General features: G+C 36.2%; 1 protein-coding gene across 1 annotated transcript; it reads left to right on the forward strand.

Annotated features, from left to right (window-relative positions):
• Positions 1-6,166: 6,166 nt before the first annotated feature.
• Positions 6,167-21,049, forward strand: LOC136687522 (GTPase IMAP family member 7-like). The gene is made up of 7 exons (XM_066661994.1): positions 6,167-6,173; positions 6,951-6,975; positions 17,854-17,876; positions 18,303-18,363; positions 18,804-18,956; positions 19,304-19,348; positions 19,452-21,049. Exons 1-7 carry the CDS (start codon positions 6,171-6,173, stop codon positions 20,159-20,161), a joined length of 1,020 nt encoding a protein of 339 aa, XP_066518091.1. The 5' UTR covers positions 6,167-6,170; the 3' UTR covers positions 20,162-21,049.
• Positions 21,050-24,135: the final 3,086 nt, after the last annotated feature.

Below are 24,135 nucleotides of genomic sequence, written 5' to 3' on the forward strand. Positions count from 1 at the left end.
TGTATGTCTACTGAAAGTACTGGATGTAGTCTGTGTAGTTTATAAAGTCAGAGGAGAGTTTTAATCCAAGTCAAGCTCTCACATAAAATTCCAGTTTCATCAGTTGCTCATGTTTTAAACAAAGTTTGAAATAAGACCTTTTAACTTCCACCTCCCACCTTGTTTCCCCACAATGCACATCTGCATAATCCCACTGCACTGCACTAATTTAGAGATGGTGAAGGTTACTGATGAGAAAAAGACACCACAGATAAAAGCAGTGTGGATTCTTTTGGGAGTGATATCACTGTTCTTATATGATAATGCAATATTCAAAGTGTTCCATCATCCTTAAAATGTCATTAAGTCTTCCTCATTACAACCCCCCCCCCCAACACAGTTAAGAAAGACATAACTTAACTGTGGTTCATCACACCTGAGTTCAATTTCTCTAGCCACAACCAGGCCTGATTACTGCCACATCTGTTCTCAGTCTAGAAATCACTTAAATAGGACCTGCCTGACAAAGTGAAGTAGACCAAAAGATCTTCAAAAGCTAGACGTCATGCCAAGATCCAAAGAAATTCAGGAACAAATGAGAAAGAAAGTAATTGAGATCTATCAGTGTGGAAAAGGTTATAAAGCCATTTCTATAGTTTTGGGACTCCAGCGAACCACAGTGAGAGCCATTATCCACAAATGGTGAAAACGTCGAACAGTGTTGAACCATCCCAGGAGTGACCGGCCAACCAAAATTACCCCAAGAGCGCAGTGACGACTCATCCTGGAGGTCACAAAAGACCCCACAACAACATTCAAAGAACTGCAGGCCTCACTTGCCTCGGTTAAGGTAAGACAATAGTGGCCTGCATGGCAGAGTGTCAAGATGAAAACTAACATTAAGGCTCATCTTAATTTTGCCACAAAACATCTTGATCTTGAAGACTTTTGGGAAAATACTCTGTGGACTGGCAAGACAAAAGTTGAACTTTTTGGAAGATGTGTGTCCCATTACATCTGGTGTAAAAATGCCACCGCATTTCAGAAAAAGAACATCATACCTACAGTAAAATATGGTGTTGGTAGTGTGATGGTTGTTATGGTTGTTATGTTATTGTTTAAGTGCAACCAGGAAGGAAGATCGATGCTCTTAGGCCCAATAAAGACACAGAGTAAAGTATTCTCTCCAATCTCTAGTTTATTCAAACATTTGTTTTGCGGTATATATAGGACCCATTTCACGTACACCACTGTCATGTGCCCCGTCTGCACATACACCAAGCATCATGTATACCCTTTGGACATTATTACATCATGTCTCATTTCACAAACCCAGACATTCCTTAATTGGCATGTATCTGTTATTTTATTTCACTTCTGTCAGCAAAATGATTGCAGACGGTTAGGTCGACTTCAGGCTGTACTTAGGATGTCCTTGAACTTATTGATTGGACTTTTCACTTCTTCCCCCAATCTATCTAGGGACATATTTCCCTATTTTAATGTTAGAATCTCCAACCTATCTTCCCTATTCTAATCTCTCTGTTCCCCTCTCCAATAGTTTCTGGGTCGTGCCCTGGGTCACAAGCACACTATGTCCGATGTCTCTCAGTAATTTATTAGTAATATTTAATCAAGAGTACTTAGTATAATTACTCACAGAATATACTGGGTTATCATTATCAATATTACTATTACCAACATTGGTATTAGTATGAATTTTCTCATCACATTCCTCCCTTTTTATGATTTAAAAACATAATATATGAAACTTTTAATCATAATTCCATCGTAAGAAAATGCAAAAGATAACATCAACCATAGACTAGCTAAGCTTTCAGTCTAGGCATCATAACTCATGCATTAAAAGGATAACATATTGAATGAAACGTTGGTTTCGTCATTGTGTTCTGTGTCTCTGGAGCAGAGCTTCATGCTCAGTGGTGCAACCTCCTTCTTTTTAGCTCTGGGCTTCGTACTTTGTTTTATGATTTTCTCAAGCGTCTCTGCAGATGGTGAAGGAGGGAATAGTGGCACTGTTTCTTCTTCATCAGTTTCATTCGCTTTTCCTCCTGCTTGCATCTCTTGCATTGTCTGAAAGGGAAGAGCCTGCGGTTGTATCTGCTGTTGAATCGGCAGAGACTGCTGTAAAGGTTTGCTGAGCAGCTGACTATGCCACGATGGGTTGAGGGGGAGCAGGCGGTATCAATATCAATATTACTAATTGGTATTAGTATGCATTTTCCCATCACAATGGTCTGGGGCTGTTTTGCTGCTTCAGGACCTGGAAGACTTGCTGTGATAATTGAACCATGAATTCCGCTGTCTACCAAAAAATCCTGAAGGACAATGTTTATCTGTTCATGACCTCAAGCTGAAACAAACATGGGTTCAGCAGCAGGACAGTAATCCAAAACATACCAGCAAGTCCACCTCTGAATGGCTGAAGAAAAACAAAGTCCTGACCTGAGTCCTATTGAGATGCTGTGGCATGACTTTAAAAAGGTGGTTCATGTTCGGAAACCCTCTAATGTGGCTGAATTACAACAATTTTGCAAAGATGAGTGGGCCAAAATTCATCCACAGCACTGTGAAAAACACATTGCAAGTTACCACAAACGCTTGATTGCAGTTGTTGCTGCTAAGGGTAACCCATACAGTTATTAGGTTCAGGGGCAAACACTTTTTCACACAGGGCCATGTAGGTTTGGATTTTTTTCTCCCTTAACAATAAAAACCTTCATTTAACAACTGCATTTTGTGTTTACTTGTGTTGTATTTGATTAATATTTAAATTTGATTGATGATCTGAAAGATTTAAGATTGACAAACCTGCAAAAAAAAAAAAAAACACTTTTTCACACGACTGTATATTGTGTACAGTAAACATTTCTCACTAATATTTCTTCTTTTTACCTTTCTTTCTCTTTGATGTTTTAGGAGGCTACACTGGTGAGTGAATGTTGTGTATTTTTACTGAAAATACTGGATGTAGTTTGTGTAGTTTATAAAGTCACAGGAGAGTTTTAACCCAAGGCAAACACTCACGTAAAAGCGAGCTCACATAAATGAGAGCTTTTAACTTCCATCTACTACTTTCCTTCCCACAATGCACTGCTGCATAATCCCGCTGCACTGCAGGAACTTAGGGACAGTGAAGTTTACTGACAAGAAAAAGACACCACAGATAAAAGCAGGGAGTTGGGAGTGATGTCATTGTTCTTATGTGATTATGCATATTTAATGTATTACATCAGTACATTTTAATTTATTCTCTCTCATTTCATCATCATCATTATCATCACATTACATCATCGTAACACTCAATCTCATTACAGAATCTTACATTACAGCCTTATTACATCATCATTAGAGAGACTCCATCAATACATCATCATCAGTCCAACTCTTTTCATCAGTACAGTCTCCCTCCTTACATTATAATATATTATAAACATTATAATAAATCATTATACTCTCCTTAATTACATTGTAGTTTATTTCCAGCATTGTGAAGAAGATGCTGAAAAAATGTTTACACTGACACCATAATTTCGTTGCAAATAATCAGGTTTATTACAATGAAAATAGCAGCATCTTAACAAGCCCCAATGGACTGCTTATTGAGAAGTTAGCCAATGTCTTCTGACCTCAGTCCAAAGCTCCTCCCTTTATATAGGTTGGTTGTTTTTGTGAAAATAAGGTAAACATATTTACTAAGGTAAGCATCTTATTTATTTAATCTTATCTGTCTTGGACTGAGAGAGACCTATCTCTAGTGAGTCCTGGACCTTTAGACCAGGGACCCCTGATCTAATTATTACATTTACATCCATTAATGAAATCATGTGGTTTTTTAGACACATTTGCACATGTGGCAAATCTCTATGTGCAATAAATTATACTTAATAACTTATGCATATGTGGACATTAAATTATATGTAATTTGTAAAATATGCATCAACATCATCATAAGTCTCCCTCATTACATCATCATCAACATCATCCCTTTATTCCTCATTATGTCATCATTATAGTCTGTCATCATTATTACAGTCTCCCTGATTATATCTTTGTCATCATTATCAACCCTATATCATCATGACTCCCTTATTTAATCATTATCATTAATTTTCTTCATTTCATCATCATTACAGTCTCCCTCATTACATCATCTATACAATGTTCCTCATTACATCATCATGACAGTCTCACTCATTACATCATCATTGCAGTCTCCTTCGTTACATCATTAGTCTTATTCTTTACATCATCCTTACATTCTCCTTCATTACATCATCATTACAGTCTCCCTAATTGCATCTTCATTACAGTCTCCATTATAACATTGTTAGATTTGTCCTTATTACATCTTCAATAGTCTTCCATATTACAGCATCAAAACAGTCTCACTGATTACATCATCATTACAGTCCCCCTTATTACATTATCAATACAGATTTTCTCATTACATAAACAAACATTTTGTAAATGTTTAAGAGAATGAAACAGCAGCTGACCTCTAAACCTTCATTTATTTACAAAGTGGATGACCCCAGGTCTGAACTGAATGTCTAATGGACGGAGCTGCAGTAAATAAGAGACAGGACATTCTCACACTTTACATATAATACATTGTCTGTAGTGTTTATATATTGTGTACAGTCAAAATTTCTCTCTAACATTTCATCTTTTTATCTTTCTTTCTCTTTGATGTTTTAGACACAGAGAGAGGTAAGTGAATGTTGTGTATTTCCCTTGAATGTACTGGATGTAGTTTGTGTAGTTTCTAAAGTCAGAGGAGAGTTTTAATCCAAGTCAATCTGTCACATAATTCCAGTTTCATCCGTTGCTCATGTTTTAAACAAAGCTTGAAATGAGAGCTTTTAACTTCCATCCCCAACCTTCCTTCCCACAATGCACTGCTACATAATCCCACTGGACAGCAGTAACTTAGAGACAGTGAAGTTTACTGATGAGAAAAAGACACCACAGATAAAAGCAGTGTGGACTGTATTGGGAGTGATGTCACTGTTGTTATGTGATAATGTAATATTTCAGGTGTTATATCTCCAAATGTTCTTCATTACTCTTTCGTTATTACATTATATTTACAGTCTCCCTGAATACATCATTATTAGTCTTCTTCATTACATCATCATATCTGTCTCCCTTATTATATCAACAAACATCTTGGAAACGTTTAAGAGGATAAAACAGCAGCTGAGTTATAAACTTCATTCATTTACAAATTGGATGACCCCAGGGCGTCTGAACTGAAAGTGTAATGGACGGAGCTGCAGTAAATAAGAGAGACAAGACTTTCTCACACTTTACAAATAATACATTGTCTATAGTGTTTATATATTGTATACAGTCAACATTTCTCTCTAAAATGTAAATTTTTTATCTTTGTTTCTCTTTGATGTTTTAGAATTTTTTTACGGTAAGTGAATGTTGTGTATTTCTACTGAAAGTACAGGATGTAGTTTGTGTAGTTTATAAAGTCAGAGGAGAGTTTTAATCCAAGTCAATTTGTCAAATAAATCCAGTTTCATCCGTTGCTCATGTTTTAAACCAAGCTTGAAATGAGAGGTTTTAGTTTCCATCTCCCACCTTCCTTCCCACAATGCACATAATCCCACTGCACTGCAGGAACTTAGAGACAGAGAAGTTTACTGATGAGAAAAACACACCACAGATAAAAGCAGTGTGGACTCTGTTGGGAGTGATGTCACTGTTCTTATGTGATGATGCAATATTTCAGGTGTTACATAATCGGTACAGCATGATCGTTACACTATCTGTTTTATTACATCATAATTACAGTCTTCCTGATTACATGATTACTACAGTTTCCTTCATTACATTATCATTACAGTCTCCCTCACTTCATCAGCATTACAGTCGTCCTCATTACATAAACAAACATCCTGTAAATTTTTAAGAGGATAAAACAGCAGCTGTGCTCTAAACCTTAATTTATTTATAAATTGCATGACCCCTGAACTTTCAGGTCATCTGAACTGAAAGTCAAACTGACAGCGCTGCAGTAAATAAGAGAGACAGGACTTTATCACACTTTCCAAATAATACATTGTCTATAGTGTTTATATATTGTGTACAGTCAACATTTCTTTCTACATTTCATCTTTTTATTTTTCTTTCTCTTTGATGTTTAGGGACGTTTAATGGTAAGTGAAAGTTCTGTATTTCTACTGAAAGTACTTGTATTTGTGTTGTATTTGTGTAGTTTATAAAGTCAGAGGAGAGTTTTAATCCAAGTTGGGCTCTCACATAAAATCCAGTTTCATAAGTTGTTCATTTGTTAAACAAAGCTTGAAATTGCAGCTTTTAACTTCCATCTCCCAATTTCCTTCCCACAATTCATTGCTGCATAATCCCATAGAAAGTTTACTGATGAGAAAAAAGGCGCCACAGATAAAAGCAGTGTGGACTGTATTGGGAGTATTGACACTGATCTTATGCAATATGCACTGTTGTGATGCAATACGTGTTGCATCATCATCACAGTCATCAGTTTAACTGATGACATTATGATCATCATTATTGAAAGCAGTTACACACATACACACTTAAACACATACACACACTTTAACAAACACATACGCGTACACACAGACACACACTATTTATCTGACTGCATTAAATTTGATCTCCTCCACTTCACTTCTTACTCCTCATATTTATGAACATTGAAATATCCAGATTCTCTGTTCCAGTGTGCAGTGGTCACATAGAGCTGTATGTAAATTAATTTCCTTTTCTGCTCTAATTCCTCTAACGTTTTTTATATAAAATGGATTAATGGAACAAATAAAATATCAATATACTGTAAATCTGCAGTGAAGGATCTGCAGACCATTTGAAAATGGTGATCATGACTTTGCACTGATTTATATATAATTATTAAAGACATTTTCACAATATATTATTTACTCCTGCACCAGGAGTCGTCTGACAACGTGTCCAAAGGTGAGTGCAACTGAGTGGAAGAAAAATGTCTGTTTTGATGCTGCTGTGTTGATTCTTTATGAAGAAGCTGTTTGTTGTAGAGACTGAATGTATTGAGCTGTGATTTGTGTCAGAGCAGTGCACAACATCATCAGCAGTGAGTTTCTTCACACACTGTGTATAGAGTTCACAGCAGTCTGGAGAGACTGAGTAGATATTTATACAATCACACACACACACATACACACACACACACGCACACACAGATATCTAAACACTGACACTGAGAGAGGTTCAAAACATTTAAGACTGGTCACCTTAAATAAGTCAGAACCACTGGTGGTACGTGAAGCAGTAAGAGGTGGTACGCCAGTTGACCTCAAAAAATTTCCGTAACGCCTTCTATGAGCCCATATTTATAAACCTTTAAGAGTGCAGTTATAGCTCTTCATAACTTGGTAATGCCTTGTAAACATACAAATCAACTCCAGAAATACCACAGAAGGCTCTTATAATGAGCTACAATGTAAAAAATGTGACCCAATAGTTACTTACAAAAATTATGGCAACAAAGTGACACATAATTTTAATGAGTAGAGTTTACTAGTAGATGGGTAGACAAAACCTTTAATTAAAATTAATTCAATACATTAACTAAATTTAAGCAAGAAAATTGTGTAAATGTTAACAATTAAAACACAATTAAAATGTGTTTGATTTAGTAATAACATGCCTACTTATGAATTAATATAGCTCAAAAATATTTATTCATTCATTCATTCATTCATTATCTGTAACCGCTTATCCAATTCTGGGTCGCGGTGGGTCCAGAGCCTACCTGGAATCATTGGGCGCACGGCGGGGATACACCCTGGAGGGAGCGCCAGTCCTTCACAGGGCAACACAGACACACACACACACATTCACTCACACACTCACACCTACGGACAATTTTGAGTCGCCAATCCACCTATCAACGTGTGTTGACACGGGGAGAACACACCAACTCCTCACAGATAGTCACCTGGAGTGGGAATCGAACCCACAACCTCCAGGTCCCTGGGGCTGTGTGAATATTAATTGACCCCAGTCCCACTTTTTACAGTGTATTATTGATATTTTTTTAAGCAATAAACATATAGTAACAGAAGTATCACTATTTATCATGAAAACTTTTAAATTGATAATGTATTGTGCATAATTATAAAACACCTACAATACATATTAAGAACTATAAATACATTATAAATATTTAAGTGCTTCAAGTAAAGTGATTGACAGTTTATATTATTATTTATTATTAAAAAAATGAGAAAGAGCTAAGTATACAATGATTATATTTTAAACATTTATAATGTGTTTAAAACTGTTAATTTATATTGTATGTTCTATATAAGTATGCACAGGTCATTACCCATTTGAAAGGTTGTATAATGAATATTGATACTTGTGTTATTATATGTTTATAACCTCTTAAAAATCCCTATTTTTACATTTTCTGCCTGAAATTACATACCCAAATCTGCAGGCGTCCTGCTCAGGCAGTGAACAAACTAGAGGCATGATCATGATTCAATTTTACAGAAAAACCTTTACATTTGTAAAAGAAATAATTTATACTTCTTGAAATGTATCTGAAGTGGTCAAAAGCTGATGAAAACCATAAAAAATAAAGGCACTTTTCTGATTTTTGAAAAAAAAATGTTAGTGACTATAAACTGAAGAGTTCATGAGTTCCAAGATGTCTTTGTAGACCCAAGACTACATAGGCGGGTCTACTTTCACCATGTAACATATGGAGTTGATACCGCCTACTGATTTTAAGTTATTCATGCTGGAGTAGACAGTGTGCAGGTGGCCTCTCCAAGTCTCCTTTTGGACCCCAAGCTCTCCATTAAGAAAATGACTACTTATACTGCAAAAATACAGTATATACATCTTGTCTAGACCTAATGCCAACATCTTACAATGTTTTTGTTCTTTACTTTCTCTGAGACATTAGTCTCATGTACCTATCCAAGTGGATTTTTACCCTCACCAAACAGGAAAAACCCTTTTTTATGGAGTGTTTTACTCATTTACCTAGTTAAATTCTGATGTTTACACTTGTTTCTAACCCAGTACACTGTCCCTTTAAATGTCAGACATGTTAAAAGGTGAGAGCTTCACCCTGATTGGCTGTAGAGTAAGGCAACGTCCCACACACCCCTTTTTGTATTTAAATGGCCTCAGTGGGGGAAAGACAACTAGTAAAAAAATCAGAACCGTTTGAGTCATCTCTCGCAGTGTCTGTGTCTGTTATGGATGAAACATTTTTTTTCTACATAATCCTTGGGACCCCCATGAATCAAATAGGTCAATACAACCACTAAGCTCCGCCCACTTAGATGTTTTGCTAATTTGCATAATTTGATAAACATATTTTTGCAAACTACTCCCTGGATTTTGATCGGATCCCCCTGATCTTGGTGTCAATGCATTCGCAGGAGCGTGCCGGTCAATAAAGATAAATAAAATCCTGACATTTGGAAACAAGATGCCTGACATATGCATATGAGCTTTCAGACATTGCTTCAAGACATGATTCTGAGGTAACATGCATATGCTGATGCATGAAATGTTATAGGGGTGCTATAATAGCTAATTATGTCTTTTTGGCAATATCTCAAAATCTACAAGACGTATTAAGTTGACGTTTGGCATGCTGGTTCTGTGTGCAAGTCTACACTTGGGGAATTAAGGACAACTTGACATGGGCAAAATTATTAATGTCGTCAGCCAATCAAATTTCAGTAGGTGTTTGACAGGTATTTGACAGGCTTAATAATGCCCAATCATTATGAAATTTTAATGGTATGTCCATTGACACACTTTGTAAGGGCATACAAAATTTCATGTTGATAGACACAAGGGGGCGCAATTCATGTTCTTACTCTTAAAATATGGAATATCTCACAATAAAACCTGGCTCACAATATTGGAACTGCAACTATTTAAAAATAATGTATAGTTTTTCCTAAACTATCATGTATGTGAAAATGGAGTATATCGAACTAATCCCTGGGTTTTCATCCTGGCAACAAACAATTGGTCTCATTGTAAATTGTTTTGCATGTAGGTAAATAATTATCAAAAAAGTTGGAAATTTGGACACGCTATTGCTGCAATATTTCAGCAAACATGTGTGGGCAGAGCTCAATGCACTCTATGAGCTATAACCCATTCAAACTTGACCCAAGTCAAACCAAAAGGGGTACACATGTGCATTACTCTGAAGAAGTGTGCCAAATATGATCAAAATGCACATACAGGGGGAGCTACAATTGGAAAATTGACTTAAAATTAGGTTTTTAATTTATTATAGCTCCACCTAAGTATGCAGTATCAAAAAAAATACAATGATCTATTCTGAAGGCCATATGAAAGAGGCTTGTGCATTTTCATAATATATGGCAAATGTGTTTTTGACTTACAGCTGTTTGTGTCATGTTTAGAAGGCAAGTTACACACCTGTTTTAAGCAGAGACTAGATGCCACGGAGTAATGACATTTCAATATTTTTTGATAATTATTAAAGTTCAGGTTCCTGTGATTCTGCTGATACCACTTATCCATATTAGGTTATGAATCAGCCAAGAATGATAGTCACTAGGGGGCACAATTTACATTTTCAACATAGAAATATAGAATATCTCAGCAAAAATTAAGCATATCGACAAACAATTTGTTTTACTTAGCATCACTGCTGGAATGAGAATAGTCCTCCAGTCGACAGTGGCCTGTATTCACTGATAAAGGACCAGAGGACAATCAACACAATTTTTAATGCAACAGATTAGGTACTGTCTCTGCCTTTATATCTATAAGATGAACCAACAAGAAAGATGTGTCTAACAGTATGGACAGTGAGTCGACACAGGTTTTAAAATCTCCAGCAGCACTGCTCTGTCTGATCTACTCATAAGAGCACAATACACACTGACAAATCACCACAATGTCAGTGTTACTGCAGTGCTGAGAATGATCCACCACCCAAACCAAATCTGCTTTGTGGGGGTCCTGAACATTGGGTCAGAATCCAGGGTGGAATTCCTGAGTGAGTTCTGTGCTCTGTGCTGTCTCTGTAACCTAAGCCCAATTCTCACCTGTCTGCAGACCAGAAATTACCGCACTCATCCCCTACCCCTCCCTCTTACAATCCAGCTCCAGCTCACAGAATACCAAAGGATCATATTTAAAAACCCTACAAAAACTATCCTAAAGTGTGGCTTCTGCATCAGGAATAACATAGGCTAACCTGCATAGGCTAACCTCTTGCTCTGCAAAGATTGCTCACTTTCATCCTGATCTTCAATGGTCAGGACATCCATACAGCAGGTATGACTTAGGTGTTGGAGTTTTAAATCCCTCAACATCACTGCTGGACTGAGAATGGTCCACAACCAAACACATCCAGCAGACAGTGTCCTGTGTCCACTGATGACAGACTAGAGTACAAGCAACTCCACATCTTATCTGCTCTTTGGGGGTCCTGAACATTAGGGTGAGAAACCAAGGTGAATCTCCAGAGTGAGTTCTGTGCTCTGTGCTGCCTCTGTCATCCACTACTCTTCCATCTCACACTACATCTCCACAGAGACACCAGAACACCAAGGACAACCTTAAAAGCACTACAAAAACTGCCCTAAAAAGTGTAGCGTCTATCTCAGGAAAGGTCATATGCTGACACATTGTTCATCTTCCAGCGAATATTTGCTTGGAGCCTGTGTATTGCCACTTACGGCTATTTCAGCTTTGGATTAATCTGTCCAAAGCACATTGTTCCAGAAGTCCTGGTCTTTGTCTATGTGCTTTCTGGCAAACTTTAGTCTTGCCCTGAAATCTTTTTCACAGCAAGGTTTCCCTACTTGTGCAGTTGTTTCCTGATGGCATATGCATGTACCTTGACACCAACTGTGGCAAGAGCCAGTTGTAGGTCATGTGATGACATTTTAGGATTGTTGGAGACTTCTTTATGCATCTTGTGTTCTGCTCTTGGACAGAACTTGTCAGGATGGCCTAACCTGGCCATGTTGGCAGGTGGTTTAAATGTTCCCCACTTAGAAATCAGCCATTCTACTTTCTGGAAAATAATTTACAGTTGTTTTGAGATCTTTTTACATCCATTCCCAGACTCACATACATGTATAACCTTCTTTCTGAAGGCCTCAGAGATCGCTTTAGATCTCAGCATGGTGATACCACTCACTTCAGCATCCAAGAGCAAATCAAACTAATATCAGAGGTTTAAATAACCTCCAATGTCCTCTTTAATGATGGTCTAATCATTTGCAGCTGATGTCGTGCATCTGATTTTAAATATAGACATTTTAAACAGTAATAAATGTAGGGGTGTCCAAACTTTTTCCTCACAAGAAATGTATAATTTTATTCATTAAATTTTACAGCCTCTGTTTATAAGTAATTTCTTCAGTCTTATGACCAGGCTGTGGTAACTGAGCTGGTACATTGTCAGGATCTGTCTCTAGAGAATGACCAACACACTGTGTAGCAACAGATGAACTAATGCAATGGTGTACATGGCCTCATATTTGCAAATGTGAGCAAAATGTACACATAGTCTGTGAGGAACCCATACATTGCCGTTTGCAGATATATTTATTTTTGAACATGTGTACTTTATTTATTTATTTATTTTTTTGGCCAGTACTCTTGACACAAACATGAACGGTTTGATGGAAAGACTCAAATATGGTCTCATTTTGAAGGGGTCAAGCTAAGGTAAGCCCTGCTTCTTTGTGTGTGAGTCGTTTGTGAGCTCTTTAGGCTTTGAGAATCATTAGGGTTCAAGCACTCAGTGCGTAGAACCCTGTTGTTTTTGTACCGGTTTTTCTTATTATTCTTTTTCTCCTGTAAAAGTCATTGTGTGGAAGAGACCGTACAGACTTCCCACTTGGAGGGTAGATGTAGTTTGTGTGCATCTCGGAGGACAACAAAAATTACACTGATTGGCCTAATGGTGGCGCTATAACAAAGTGGAACGCTTTTAGGTTCATATCTCCTACACCGTGAGGCGTAGAGACAAAATCTTTTTTTCCACTGATTCTTTGGGTCCTGACAAATCAAAAACGGATAAGTCAAAATTTCATTTTTCCAAGGTTATTATCACGCTAATTTGCATAATTTGCAAAACTGACTTTTGCGAACTAGTCCGGGGATTTTTGTCCAATTCTCTTGAGCTTGGTGCCAAAATGTTCGCAGGAGTCTGAAGGTCAATAATTATCAAAAAAAAAGTTTAAATTTCGATTCAATATGGCCGCCATATGCAAATGAACCTCTTCGGCTTATCGTATGTTTTACTTACAAATTTATAACAATTTCATACTTTACTCCAATGAGTTCAAATTTCATATTCTACTTCCAGATATGATTCTGAGGTAGCTTGTCAAAGGAGGAGCCAATATTCATATAGGGGGCGCTGTAAATGCTACAAGTTTATATCTCAGCATCCGCAAGGCGGATCGGACCGCTGTTTGGCATGCTGCTTCTGTGGGCAAGGCTATAAGTGGAAAATTAAGGACAATTCGATTCGGGCAAAATTGTGATCGTCATCGGCCAATCAGATGTCAGCACCTGTTTGACTACCGTAACAAGGTCCAATCATCATGGGATTTGACTGGTATGTTCCTGGGAGCACTCCCTAAGTGCATAAAAATGTTCGTAACGATAGCCACTAGGGGGCGTTATATCAAGAAAATATGATATTTCTCAGCGAAAATTAAGCGTATCGACACGCAGTTTACTTCTCTGTATACTCTGCAGAGGGCCTCACAACTTTATAGTTGCAAGTGTTGTCAAAAAATGCATTGTATTTTCTCAATCGCCAGTTGTTTAAAATTGAACCTTTTCGAACTAGTCCGTGGAATTTTGCTCTATTCCCAAATAATTGACCTTGTTAGAATCTGCAGAGCCTTTAGGTCAATAATTATCAAAAAAAGTTCAACATTTGGACAAACTTTTGTTGTAATAAATCAATAAATCGAAGTGTGTGGAGCTTTAAACATTCTTTCAGCTGTAACTCAAACAAATTAAGCCCAATCAAGACTAAATTTGACATACGTATGTAGGGCCTTACTATGAAGAAGCATATATAATATGACTCCAATCCACCAAAAGGGGGCGCTACAATTGGACAATAACTGATAAAATGAGCTTTTTTGTGTTATAGCGCCATCTAGGATTGTAGTGGCACCACAATTTATTCATGTCATCTGATCCTCATACTAATCAAGCATGTGCAGTTTTGAAATTTTTGGGGAAAGCGTTTTTGAGTTATAGGTGCATTTGTGATTTCTAGAATTCATGCTGGATCTCAATTGTTTGGAGGGGCCTGTAAGCCACATACTGATGAAAGTTCAACATTTTATTGATAATTATTATAGGCCAGGTCTTTAAGATTCCACTGATACCACATATGTCCATGTTAGGAAAATATCCATAGAGTAGTACTCCCTTAAACAGTTCTAACATGAAAGACTGTAACTGCTTAGCAACACTATGTTACAGTAGTAAATTCTTTCACCACCAGATAGAACTACAAAACTAAATACTGTTTTGTTGATCTATATGGAGGTTAAGATCATATTCACCTGCAAAGGTTAATGGTCATACCATATGAATATGAATATTTATCATAATTAAAAATTATAAAGTCTCCTATACCTCTTCAAGTGGCCATTTACCCTCACCAGTCAGAAAATACCCTTTGTTATTGTGTGTTTTATTCTGATGTACTGAGTTTCTGATGTTTACACTTGTTTCTCACAGAGTACAGTGTCCCATTTAAGACCTGACATGTTAAAAGGCAAGAGCTGCACTCTGATTGGCTGTAGTGCGAGGCAACCTCCTCCCCCACATCGCCTCCTGCATTTAAATGCCCACCTGCATTTAAATATTTTAGATTTATATATAACTACTCTATAGTGGCCTGTCCAGAGCACAGGTTGCTCTGATAGTGGCCTTCAGCTCTTCTGCATTGTTGGGTCTGGCGTATTGCATCTTACTCTTCACAATACCCTGTAGATTTTCAATGGGGTTAAGGTCAGGCGTGTTTGTTGGCCAATTAAGAACAGTGAGACCATGGTCCTTAAACCAGGTACTGGTAGCTTTGGCACTGTGTGCAAGTCCCAAGTCCTGTTGGAAAATTAAACCTGCATCTCCATAAAGCTGGTCAGAGCAGGAAGCATGAAATGCCCTAAAACATCCTGGTAGACGGATGCATTGATCTTGGCCCTCAGAAAACACAGTGGACCAACTTGAGCAGATGACATGGTAACCCAAACCATCACTAACTGTGGAAACTTTACACTGGCCCAAGCCACACGCTTCTGATGCTGTCTCTTGTTCAAGAGTGGGTTCACACAAGGAATGCGACGCTGAAACCCATGTCTTGCATACATCTGTGAGTGGTGGTTCTTGAAGCGCTGACTCCAGCTGCAGTCCAGTCTTTGAGAATCTCCCTGACATTTTTGAATGGGTTTTATTTAACAATCCTCTACCACATCTTTTCCTTCCTTTCTCCTCTCTATTAATGTGCTTGGACACAGAGCTCTGTGAACAGCCAGCATTTTTAGCAATGACCATTTGTGCCTTGCTCTGCTCGTGTAAGGTGTCAATGGTCGTCTTTTGGACAACTGTCAAGTCAGCAGTCTTCCCCATGATTGTGTAGCCTACAGAACCAGACTGAGAGACCATTTAAAGGCCTTTGCAGGTGATTTGTGTTAATTCACTGATTAGAGTGAATCGCACCAGTTGTCTTCAATATTGAAAGTTTTCACAAAATTCAAATTATAAATTGTCATTTATAATCATCAAATTAAAATAAATAAACACTTGACATATATCAGTCTGTGAGTAATGAATGAGTATAATATACAAGTTTAACTCTTTGAATAGAATTACGGAAATAAATAAACTTTTTCATGATATTTTAATTTTATGACCAACACCTGTAATATTCAAGTTTATAGTAAGCACTGCTCACACATTATATACCTCACACAAAGACCCTCTTACATCACACACATCACTCAGAAACAAACACACCTCAGAGACTGTAGAACACAAGTCACAAACACAAGCACCTATTACAAATAATCTGACACTGCACATACCTACTTGGCTCAATGTCTAACAATTTTGCCATAGCCACAAATGTCAATATATCCTCTCCCGATCAATTCATACTACAGGAGTTGTCAGATTTGACTTGACTGCCATATTAAGCCAGTTAGTGCTTGAACCTGCAGATAGCCGCTAGCGGCTCTAGTTGGTTTTGTCTTTGGTGAGGAAGAGATCTGAAGTTTGGAATATCTTATTCTTTTGGCTTTAATTCCCTAGTCATACATTTTAGAGTATAATGGCATATATCCTCGTGATCCTGAGAGGCTGCCAGTTCGACTGATGTATAATTTGAACACATTGACTCAAATATGTCGCCCTGAAAAATCTGAATATCTGTACTATCACTAATATTGTTTCATAACAGCTTTCCCAGAAAGGTACATTTCGACCAAAACTTATTATATATAAAATGGCTAAATCAATAAAAAGCAGAGATTTGAAGCTTTAATTTGGTACCTTGACTGTTGACTTTGGACCTGTAATACTTGAGATATACTGACATATATAAACAAATGTTTACCAAGCATTATTTTTGAGTTATAAATAGTTATATGTGTACTTATAAAGACTTATAAATATGGGCTTCATAGAAAGTGTTACCAAATTTTAATTAATTTGAATTAATAACTTAATATCTAAATTAAATAATCTTTCAGGTTTTTTTTTATTATGTTTTAATAAAATTTGTTGGTGTAAAAAATAATAAAACACGGCCTACTGTCACGGATCACAGGGCGGACTGACGGAGACGGACGCACACGCTAAAACACAGTACTTTTAATTTAAAAAAAAGATATAACAAAAAGACAGGCAACTACAGAAACAACAAGACATATGAAATGAAACGAGGAAAATGACAGAGACAGACAGACCGAACTAAGGAACAAGACCCAGAAACACTGGAGGCGAAACAACAAAACTTAGAGGAAAGAATCGACATGGCTTGGGGAGAGAAACGAAACGAAATGACTAGGAATGAGAATGACACAAACAGACATGACTAGGAAACAAAACGACTTGACTAGGAGTGGGAAAGAAACAAAACGAATGACCGATACGAGGAAGCGAGACAAAGGGACTTAAGTACATCTATCAGACGAGAAACACCTGAAACGGATAATGAGAGGGCAGGGTAACAAATGAGACACAGACAGGAGGAGGAACAAAGGCGGGACAAGGACGGAGACATGGACAATAACAAACAGAGCCATGTGCTGAGAGAACACATGGCGGGGAAAACAGGCATGACAGGACAAGTGCGTGACAGCTACGAATACACCATAGTTTATTATGTCTATCAGCTGAAACATGGTGGGAATGTATTTATTAGAGTGAATGTGTTTATTACAGAGTGAAGTGAAGAAATCAAACAGGATTCAGATGATCAGAAAGTTAGACTTACTGAGAAACCCATCAGGAGAAGTTCTCTAAAGCTCCAGAGCAGCACGTTTCAAACTACACACAAGATTTCACACTCTGAGCTCTTTAGTCTGGAGCTGAGCTCTTTACTTTTATCTCTCAAACTAGAAACACTGCAGAAACAGATCATTATTATTATTATTTTAAATACTAAGAGAGTAACAGATGTTCAGTTACAGTTCCTTAGAGCTTCTACACGTCTTCATGTGATACACAACTTACAGGTGAATCTGTTTATGTTATTATGTACTTTCTATATTTAAATCTTCTAATTTTGTCTCTAATCTGATTCTCTAGTTAATAAAGTCCTCATTTCTCAGGTGAGCACATTATCTTATAATATCTAATAATAACCCGAGTTAATATTATCTCTAGACATAAATATTAGAGCATCATTTCTCTTTCACTTTAAATATTTTGTTTCACTTTTTTATTTTTATTTTCACTTCACAATACTTTGTTACTTTGACCACAGCACAGTGACTTTATTAAGTACTGTGTTTTGATTTTATTGGCTCAGTTTGACTCTGTTGGATCAGATTGCATTTAAATCTTGTCTGAGCCTCTTTTTCTTGTTGGTTTAAATGATGCTGTTTTTCAAACATAGTCTCAGTTTAAATCAGTGAAAGTCCTCCAAGTCTGAACTGTTCGTAATCTCAGATCTCAGTGTTTCTGACCCACACATCAACAGTGATTTTCACAGATCCACTTTCATTCACGCACACTGTTTTATTCACTTCCTACAGAGCAACAGAGTATGGACAGAAGAGGGGAAAAAGAAAAAGAAAAAACCTCCTCTGGGGACGGGTGAGTAATGAAAAGATACAAAATAAAATCCACAGATAGTTCTGCTTTTTATTTTCTGTTTAGTAGTAACAGAAGGGTCCACAGTGTTTATATCATTTTTACAGTCTTCTCAAATCACATTTTATTTTCTAAGCGTCAATTACAGGGAACTTAGTATCTGCAGAGCTTGTTGCACAATTTATTTTCTTATGCATATTGAATGAAATATAGAATATGAAATGTGCCATAATTTTGCATGTCACAAAATCATTATTGTTATTTTTCCAAATCTGTTATATTTAATAGTCATTATTCCTATTTACAAACATATCCAAATTTATAAAGACAAACAAATTCAAAAGAAAGAAAAACTTGTGACAAATAACACAGAGACACTTCAGATGAAGGACAGAATTCTGCAAGAGAAAGACTCAATTCTTACAAAAATATTATTATAACAGAACGAGACACACAGCTAATGGAGAGAGAGGAGCATGTTAAAAAGAAAGAGAGACTTCTAGAGGAGAGAAACAAGCAGCTGCAGGAAATAACACATCCTTCATCATCATTTCCAGTCAGGAGGAGTCACAGCAAGGAGTGGGTTCCTCCAGACTGTAAGTAACTAAACAGGTCACTTAAAATCCTAAATACGTTTTCTGAATATTTTTTATTACTGTGAAGGTTTTATCAAACAGTGTCTGTCTAATGTACTGTAGGATTTGATGTATGCTTAAAACAATATTATTACATTTATATTATAATTTATATTTTATAACATTTGTTATACTTGGTTTTTATTTGCTTGCTAATGTAATGTTTTGCTACAGCCACAGTTCAGTAAATAAACAGTAGTTGTGTGTGTAAATATAGTCACATTTGTAGATCATTTTCACAGTATTGTGAAACTGTCCACAAATTGTCTTTAAGAACATGTATTCACTCTGGTTCTGTGGTTTCTCAGTCAGTGAAGCCGCTCCAGACCCAGCAGCTCGGGTTCCTCCATTCAGTAAATAATCACACATTCATATAGTTTCTGAAATATTTCTCTAGACAGACCATTCTCTCACGCTCAGTAATAAATGAACCCCTTCATTCTTGTTGATCTGCAGTGAGTGGGGAGACTCCTCCAGAGTCTGGTGGTGTATCAGAGCTGAGGCTGGTTCTGCTGGGGACGACTGGAAGTGGGAAGAGTGCAGCAGGAAACAGGCTCCTGGGTCGAGAGGAGACAAGCAGGGCTGGAGCATCTACAGTGAGGCAGCAGAGTGAGAGCAGACAGGGCCAGGTGGCTGGGAGGCAGGTGACTGTGGTGGACACTCCTGACTATTTCAGTCCTGGACTCTCTCTGGACGAGCTGAGACAGGACATGGAACTCTGTGTACGTTTGTTGGCCCCAGGACCCCACACCTTCCTCCTAGTCATACCAGTGAAGCAGACCTCAGGAGAGGAGAGAGACATGCTGCAGAAAATGGAGGAGATGTTTGGAGAGAGATGCTGGAGGAACACCATGATCCTCTTCACTGTCACTGATGAAGACCAAGAGAAGAAGATTGAAGAGTTTGTCCAGTCAGGAAACCAGGAGGTCCAGAGCCTTGTGGAGAAATGTGGGAACAGGTTTCACTGTCTCAACATTAAGGCGAGTGCAGAGGGGTCTCAGGTCTCAGAGCTGCTGGAGAAGATCGAGAAGATGGAAGGAAACAGAGAGAAGTTCTACAGCAGTGAGGTTAACCTTGAGACAGAAGCTCAGATCACAGCAATGGAGACAATGATCATGAAAGAAATGGATGAAAGGAGTAGTGGTCGACTGAAATGGGTTTTTTAATGGTCGATGCCAATGCCGATATCTAAAGAGCAGGGTGCCTGATGGCCGATATATAATGCCAATATTGTCATGGAAATTATCAACTTATAATAAGAAATGACACTTAAAGTGGTCTTTGAGTAACTTTTATTGAGGGCATTTAAAAGCAAGCACTAACCCTCTCTGCTCTACCCCGTTCTGCTCTGAGACAAAGAACAAAAAACCTTTTTGCTTAGCTGAGTCACCTATCAAAGAGGAAAAGATAACAGTTTTTATATCAAAACAAATTTCTATGAACCAGCTACATCCTGTGCTGGTTGAAACAAAAAAAAAAACGTCCTTGATACCTTACATGCAGGAATGTAACGCTTTTAAGTTGCACTTCAGTGTACAGAGTTACAGACCAACCAGATGTTTTTGTGATGAGTGTGATGAAAAGCATTTACAATCAATTGCAAGAAGATTTGAATGATTATGACCCTTTGTCCTAGTACTTTAACAGAGATCCCTTTGAGATTTTGTCTCAATGCCTTGATGACTCCTGTATTAGTGCTTTAGTTTTAGTTGCAGTCATTCAATTATTTTTGTATTTAGTAAAAAACATATATTTAGTTTTTTAAACCATGTATTTCAATCATTGTTTTTATCTTGTATTTTACATTTTTAAGCATACATATTTACATTTTTTAAGCATACACATTAAGTTTTATAAAGATACGTATAAACATTTATTGTAGGTTTGACTTTAGTTTTATTAAACATGTATTTTAGTTGTTCAATTATTTTTGTATTTTAAAAACATATATTTCGTTTTTTAAACCATGTATTTCAGTCATTGTTTTTATCTTGTATTTTACATTTTTTAAGCATACATATTTACATTTTTAAAGCATACACATTAAGTTTTATAAAGATACGTATAAACATTTATTGTAGGTTTGACTTTAGTTTTATTAAACATGTATTTTAGTTGTTCAATTATTTTTGTATTTTAAAAACATATATTTCGTTTTTTAAACCATGTATTTCAGTCATTGTTTTTATCTTGTATTTTACATTTTTTAAGCATACATATTTACATTTTTAAAGCATACACATTAAGTTTTATAAAGATACGTATAAACATTTATTGTAGGTTTGACTTTAGTTTTATTAAACATGTATTTTAGTTGTTCAATTATTTTTGTATTTTAAAAACATATATTTCGTTTTTTAAACCATGTATTTCAGTCATTGTTTTTATCTTGTATTTTACATTTTTTAAGCATACATATTTACATTTTTAAAGCATACACATTAAGTTTTATAAAGATACTTATAAACATTTATTGTAGGTTTGACTTTAGTTTTATTAAACATGTATTTTAGTTGTTCAATTATTTTTGTATTTTAAAAACATATATTTCGTTTTTTAAACCATGTATTTCAGTCATTGTTTTTATCTTGTATTTTACATTTTTTAAGCATACATATTTACATTTTTAAAGCATACACATTAAGTTTTATAAAGATACGTATAAACATTTATTGTAGGTTTGACTTTAGTTTTATTAAACATGTATTTTAGTCGTTCAATTATTTTTGTATTTTAAAAGCATATATACTTGTAGTATTTTAATCTTTCAATGATTTTTGTATTTTACATTTTCAACAATATACGTGTTTAGGTTTAGGGAAAAATCATTTAACCAATATATTGTATGATTATTATTTTTTAGCATTTTTTTCTCATTTCACAGAATATGTTTTAACTGTGTTGAGTAAAATATAGGGGACTCGTCTACCCAGCTAGCAAGTTAGATCTGGGCCGATTCTGGCTCAGGCTTGGCACTGTCGGCTGGTTGCCGTCTAGGCATGAATGCGGCACCCTGTATCTGGCCCAAGTCCGGCTGCACGTTGGCACTGTCGGCGATTGCCATTGCAGTTAGCACACTACACTGATCAGAGCATTTTATGAAATACTGCGTATTAATCGTATGTGGCCCACGTCTAAAAATAAATGAAAAATACTGGTAATTGTCTGAAAAACGATGTGATAAATGTTAAATAAATAGAAACTTTATTTTAACTTGTTAAATGCCATACAGTTATAGGTAAGCTCTGTATTGTAATATTTTTAGAATATTGATGTAATGAGTGGGACACGAACGACAGAAATTATTATGATAAATAGGGTTAATAAGGAGACAGTGCCGTGCTGAAGGGAGGAAATTGTTATTTAAGTTTCTGAAGATGACTGGACTGGAACCAGCTTTAAAATAAATGAACTCTGAATGAGAAAATGGAAGGTGGCAGAAGCGAACTGCTGTAAAAACACAGAAGAAGAAAACGATGAAGGTCCGCGCTCTTTTCTGTGACCGCGGCGCGCGAGCAGCTCTCACCGGCCTCAGGGAGCAGCTTCTTCCCGTAAGTATTTGAATTTAACCTTATATTTTCGGATACATATGTATTTTGGTATCGCCCAAATGTAGTTAACATCGTTAATGTTATGTACATTATTCTATAAACTGCTATACGTTACATACGTAATATTGAACCGTTTTTATTTCCAAATGACAAACTTTAGGTTTAGACAAACATGTTTAACTCTAGCTAGCTCTTTTTTCCCCCTCTGACATAGAAAGCATTTAAATGACACGACAATCGCTCATACATGAGTTATTTTAACTTGAGTAATTATGTGGTTTGATGGCGTATTTTACAAGACGATGTGAGCATTTTTGTGGGATTTTATGTCACACAGAACTGCATACCTCTGTATAAGTAATAAAATAAGAAATAAAACTACTTAAAAAGATTAAGGTACTAGCTAAGTAGGTTAAAATACGTTCTCAATCTCATTGCTGTTTTTTGGTGTAATGTAATGTAATGTTTTAAATATATAATTTCACATACACTACACTGTAAAAAATGATGTGTTGAGTTTACTTAAATATATAGTGCAACGTTTTTGCAAGCATTTTTTTAAGTATAACCCACTCATTTTTTTGTGATTTTTACTAAAAATCTTAAACAGACATTACTAACAAATCAGTGTTCTGTTTCATGTTGTTACTTAGAAAAATATGTTTCTCCAGTCAGTAAAATTAAGCTGTTTAGTTTAGACTTCCTTAACATTTTAAGATCAATATAAGTAAGAATTTGCGTTAATACTACAACTGATGAGTACTACTAATGACACAATGAAAAACTATGGCAGGTTGTACTACAGATGTACATCAAGTAAGCATTACACAAACAAAGTATTTTAGTGAACTTAAATCCAACATCATTTATTTCAAGAAATGTTTATGCAAAACACATAAAACCACATCCACTGTACTCTTCCATATGAAAGCAAGCAAGAAACATACAGGTGAAAAACAAATTGTAGAAAGTGTCTTCCTGAGTCTAGGTTCCATTTTATTTATTATTATTCTCCCTTAAAAATATTTTACTTAGCATGATTTTTTTTTACCTACATTACTACTATTAGCGATTAGCAAGTTATGATACTTTGAGGAGCAAGCGACAGAAGAGCTCTGCTTTTTGCTTATCCTCCAGGGCACAAAACACACCACAGGGGAATTTTTCTGGGAAGCTAACAATTAGAATACAATATCAGCTTCAACCAGCAGGGACAAATTTAGAATGATTAATGACAGCTGTGATTTTTGGTAAGTAAAATTTAAGTTATTTTATTTAATGTTAAATGTGTCAGATCATGCTATGAATGGAGTAAATAGCTCATTAATGTTTAAATGGGTGGTTCTGTATTTTGGGTACCCACCATACATTGGTTAACATGTATGTATTCTTAATATGTTCTGAGTCTCAAACAGTTTATTTTCTCTCTGTGTAGTGCAGAACTGTAAACACTACTACACAATATAACAATACACTATGTAGGTTTGAAATCAGCAGCTTCTCAACCTTAATAGTGCATCAGATGTTTAATAGGAAGTGATTAATATACAGAAACAGGCTCCATGACTCTGTATTAAACAAACAATAAG

Source organism: Hoplias malabaricus, chromosome 2 (genome assembly GCF_029633855.1).
Source record: "Hoplias malabaricus isolate fHopMal1 chromosome 2, fHopMal1.hap1, whole genome shotgun sequence".
In the NCBI taxonomy this organism is placed as follows: Eukaryota; Metazoa; Chordata; class Actinopteri; order Characiformes; family Erythrinidae; genus Hoplias; species Hoplias malabaricus.

What these genes read in the sequence shown, in the direction of transcription:
- LOC136687522 (XM_066661994.1), top strand. An exon ending in GTCTGACAACGTGTCCAAAG is followed by an intron (nt 6,976 to 17,853) that starts GTGAGTGCAACT and finishes CTGATTCTCTAG; the next exon opens with TTAATAAAGTCCTCATTTCT. An exon ending in AAAACCTCCTCTGGGGACGG is followed by an intron (nt 18,364 to 18,803) that starts GTGAGTAATGAA and finishes TTATTATAACAG; the next exon opens with AACGAGACACACAGCTAATG.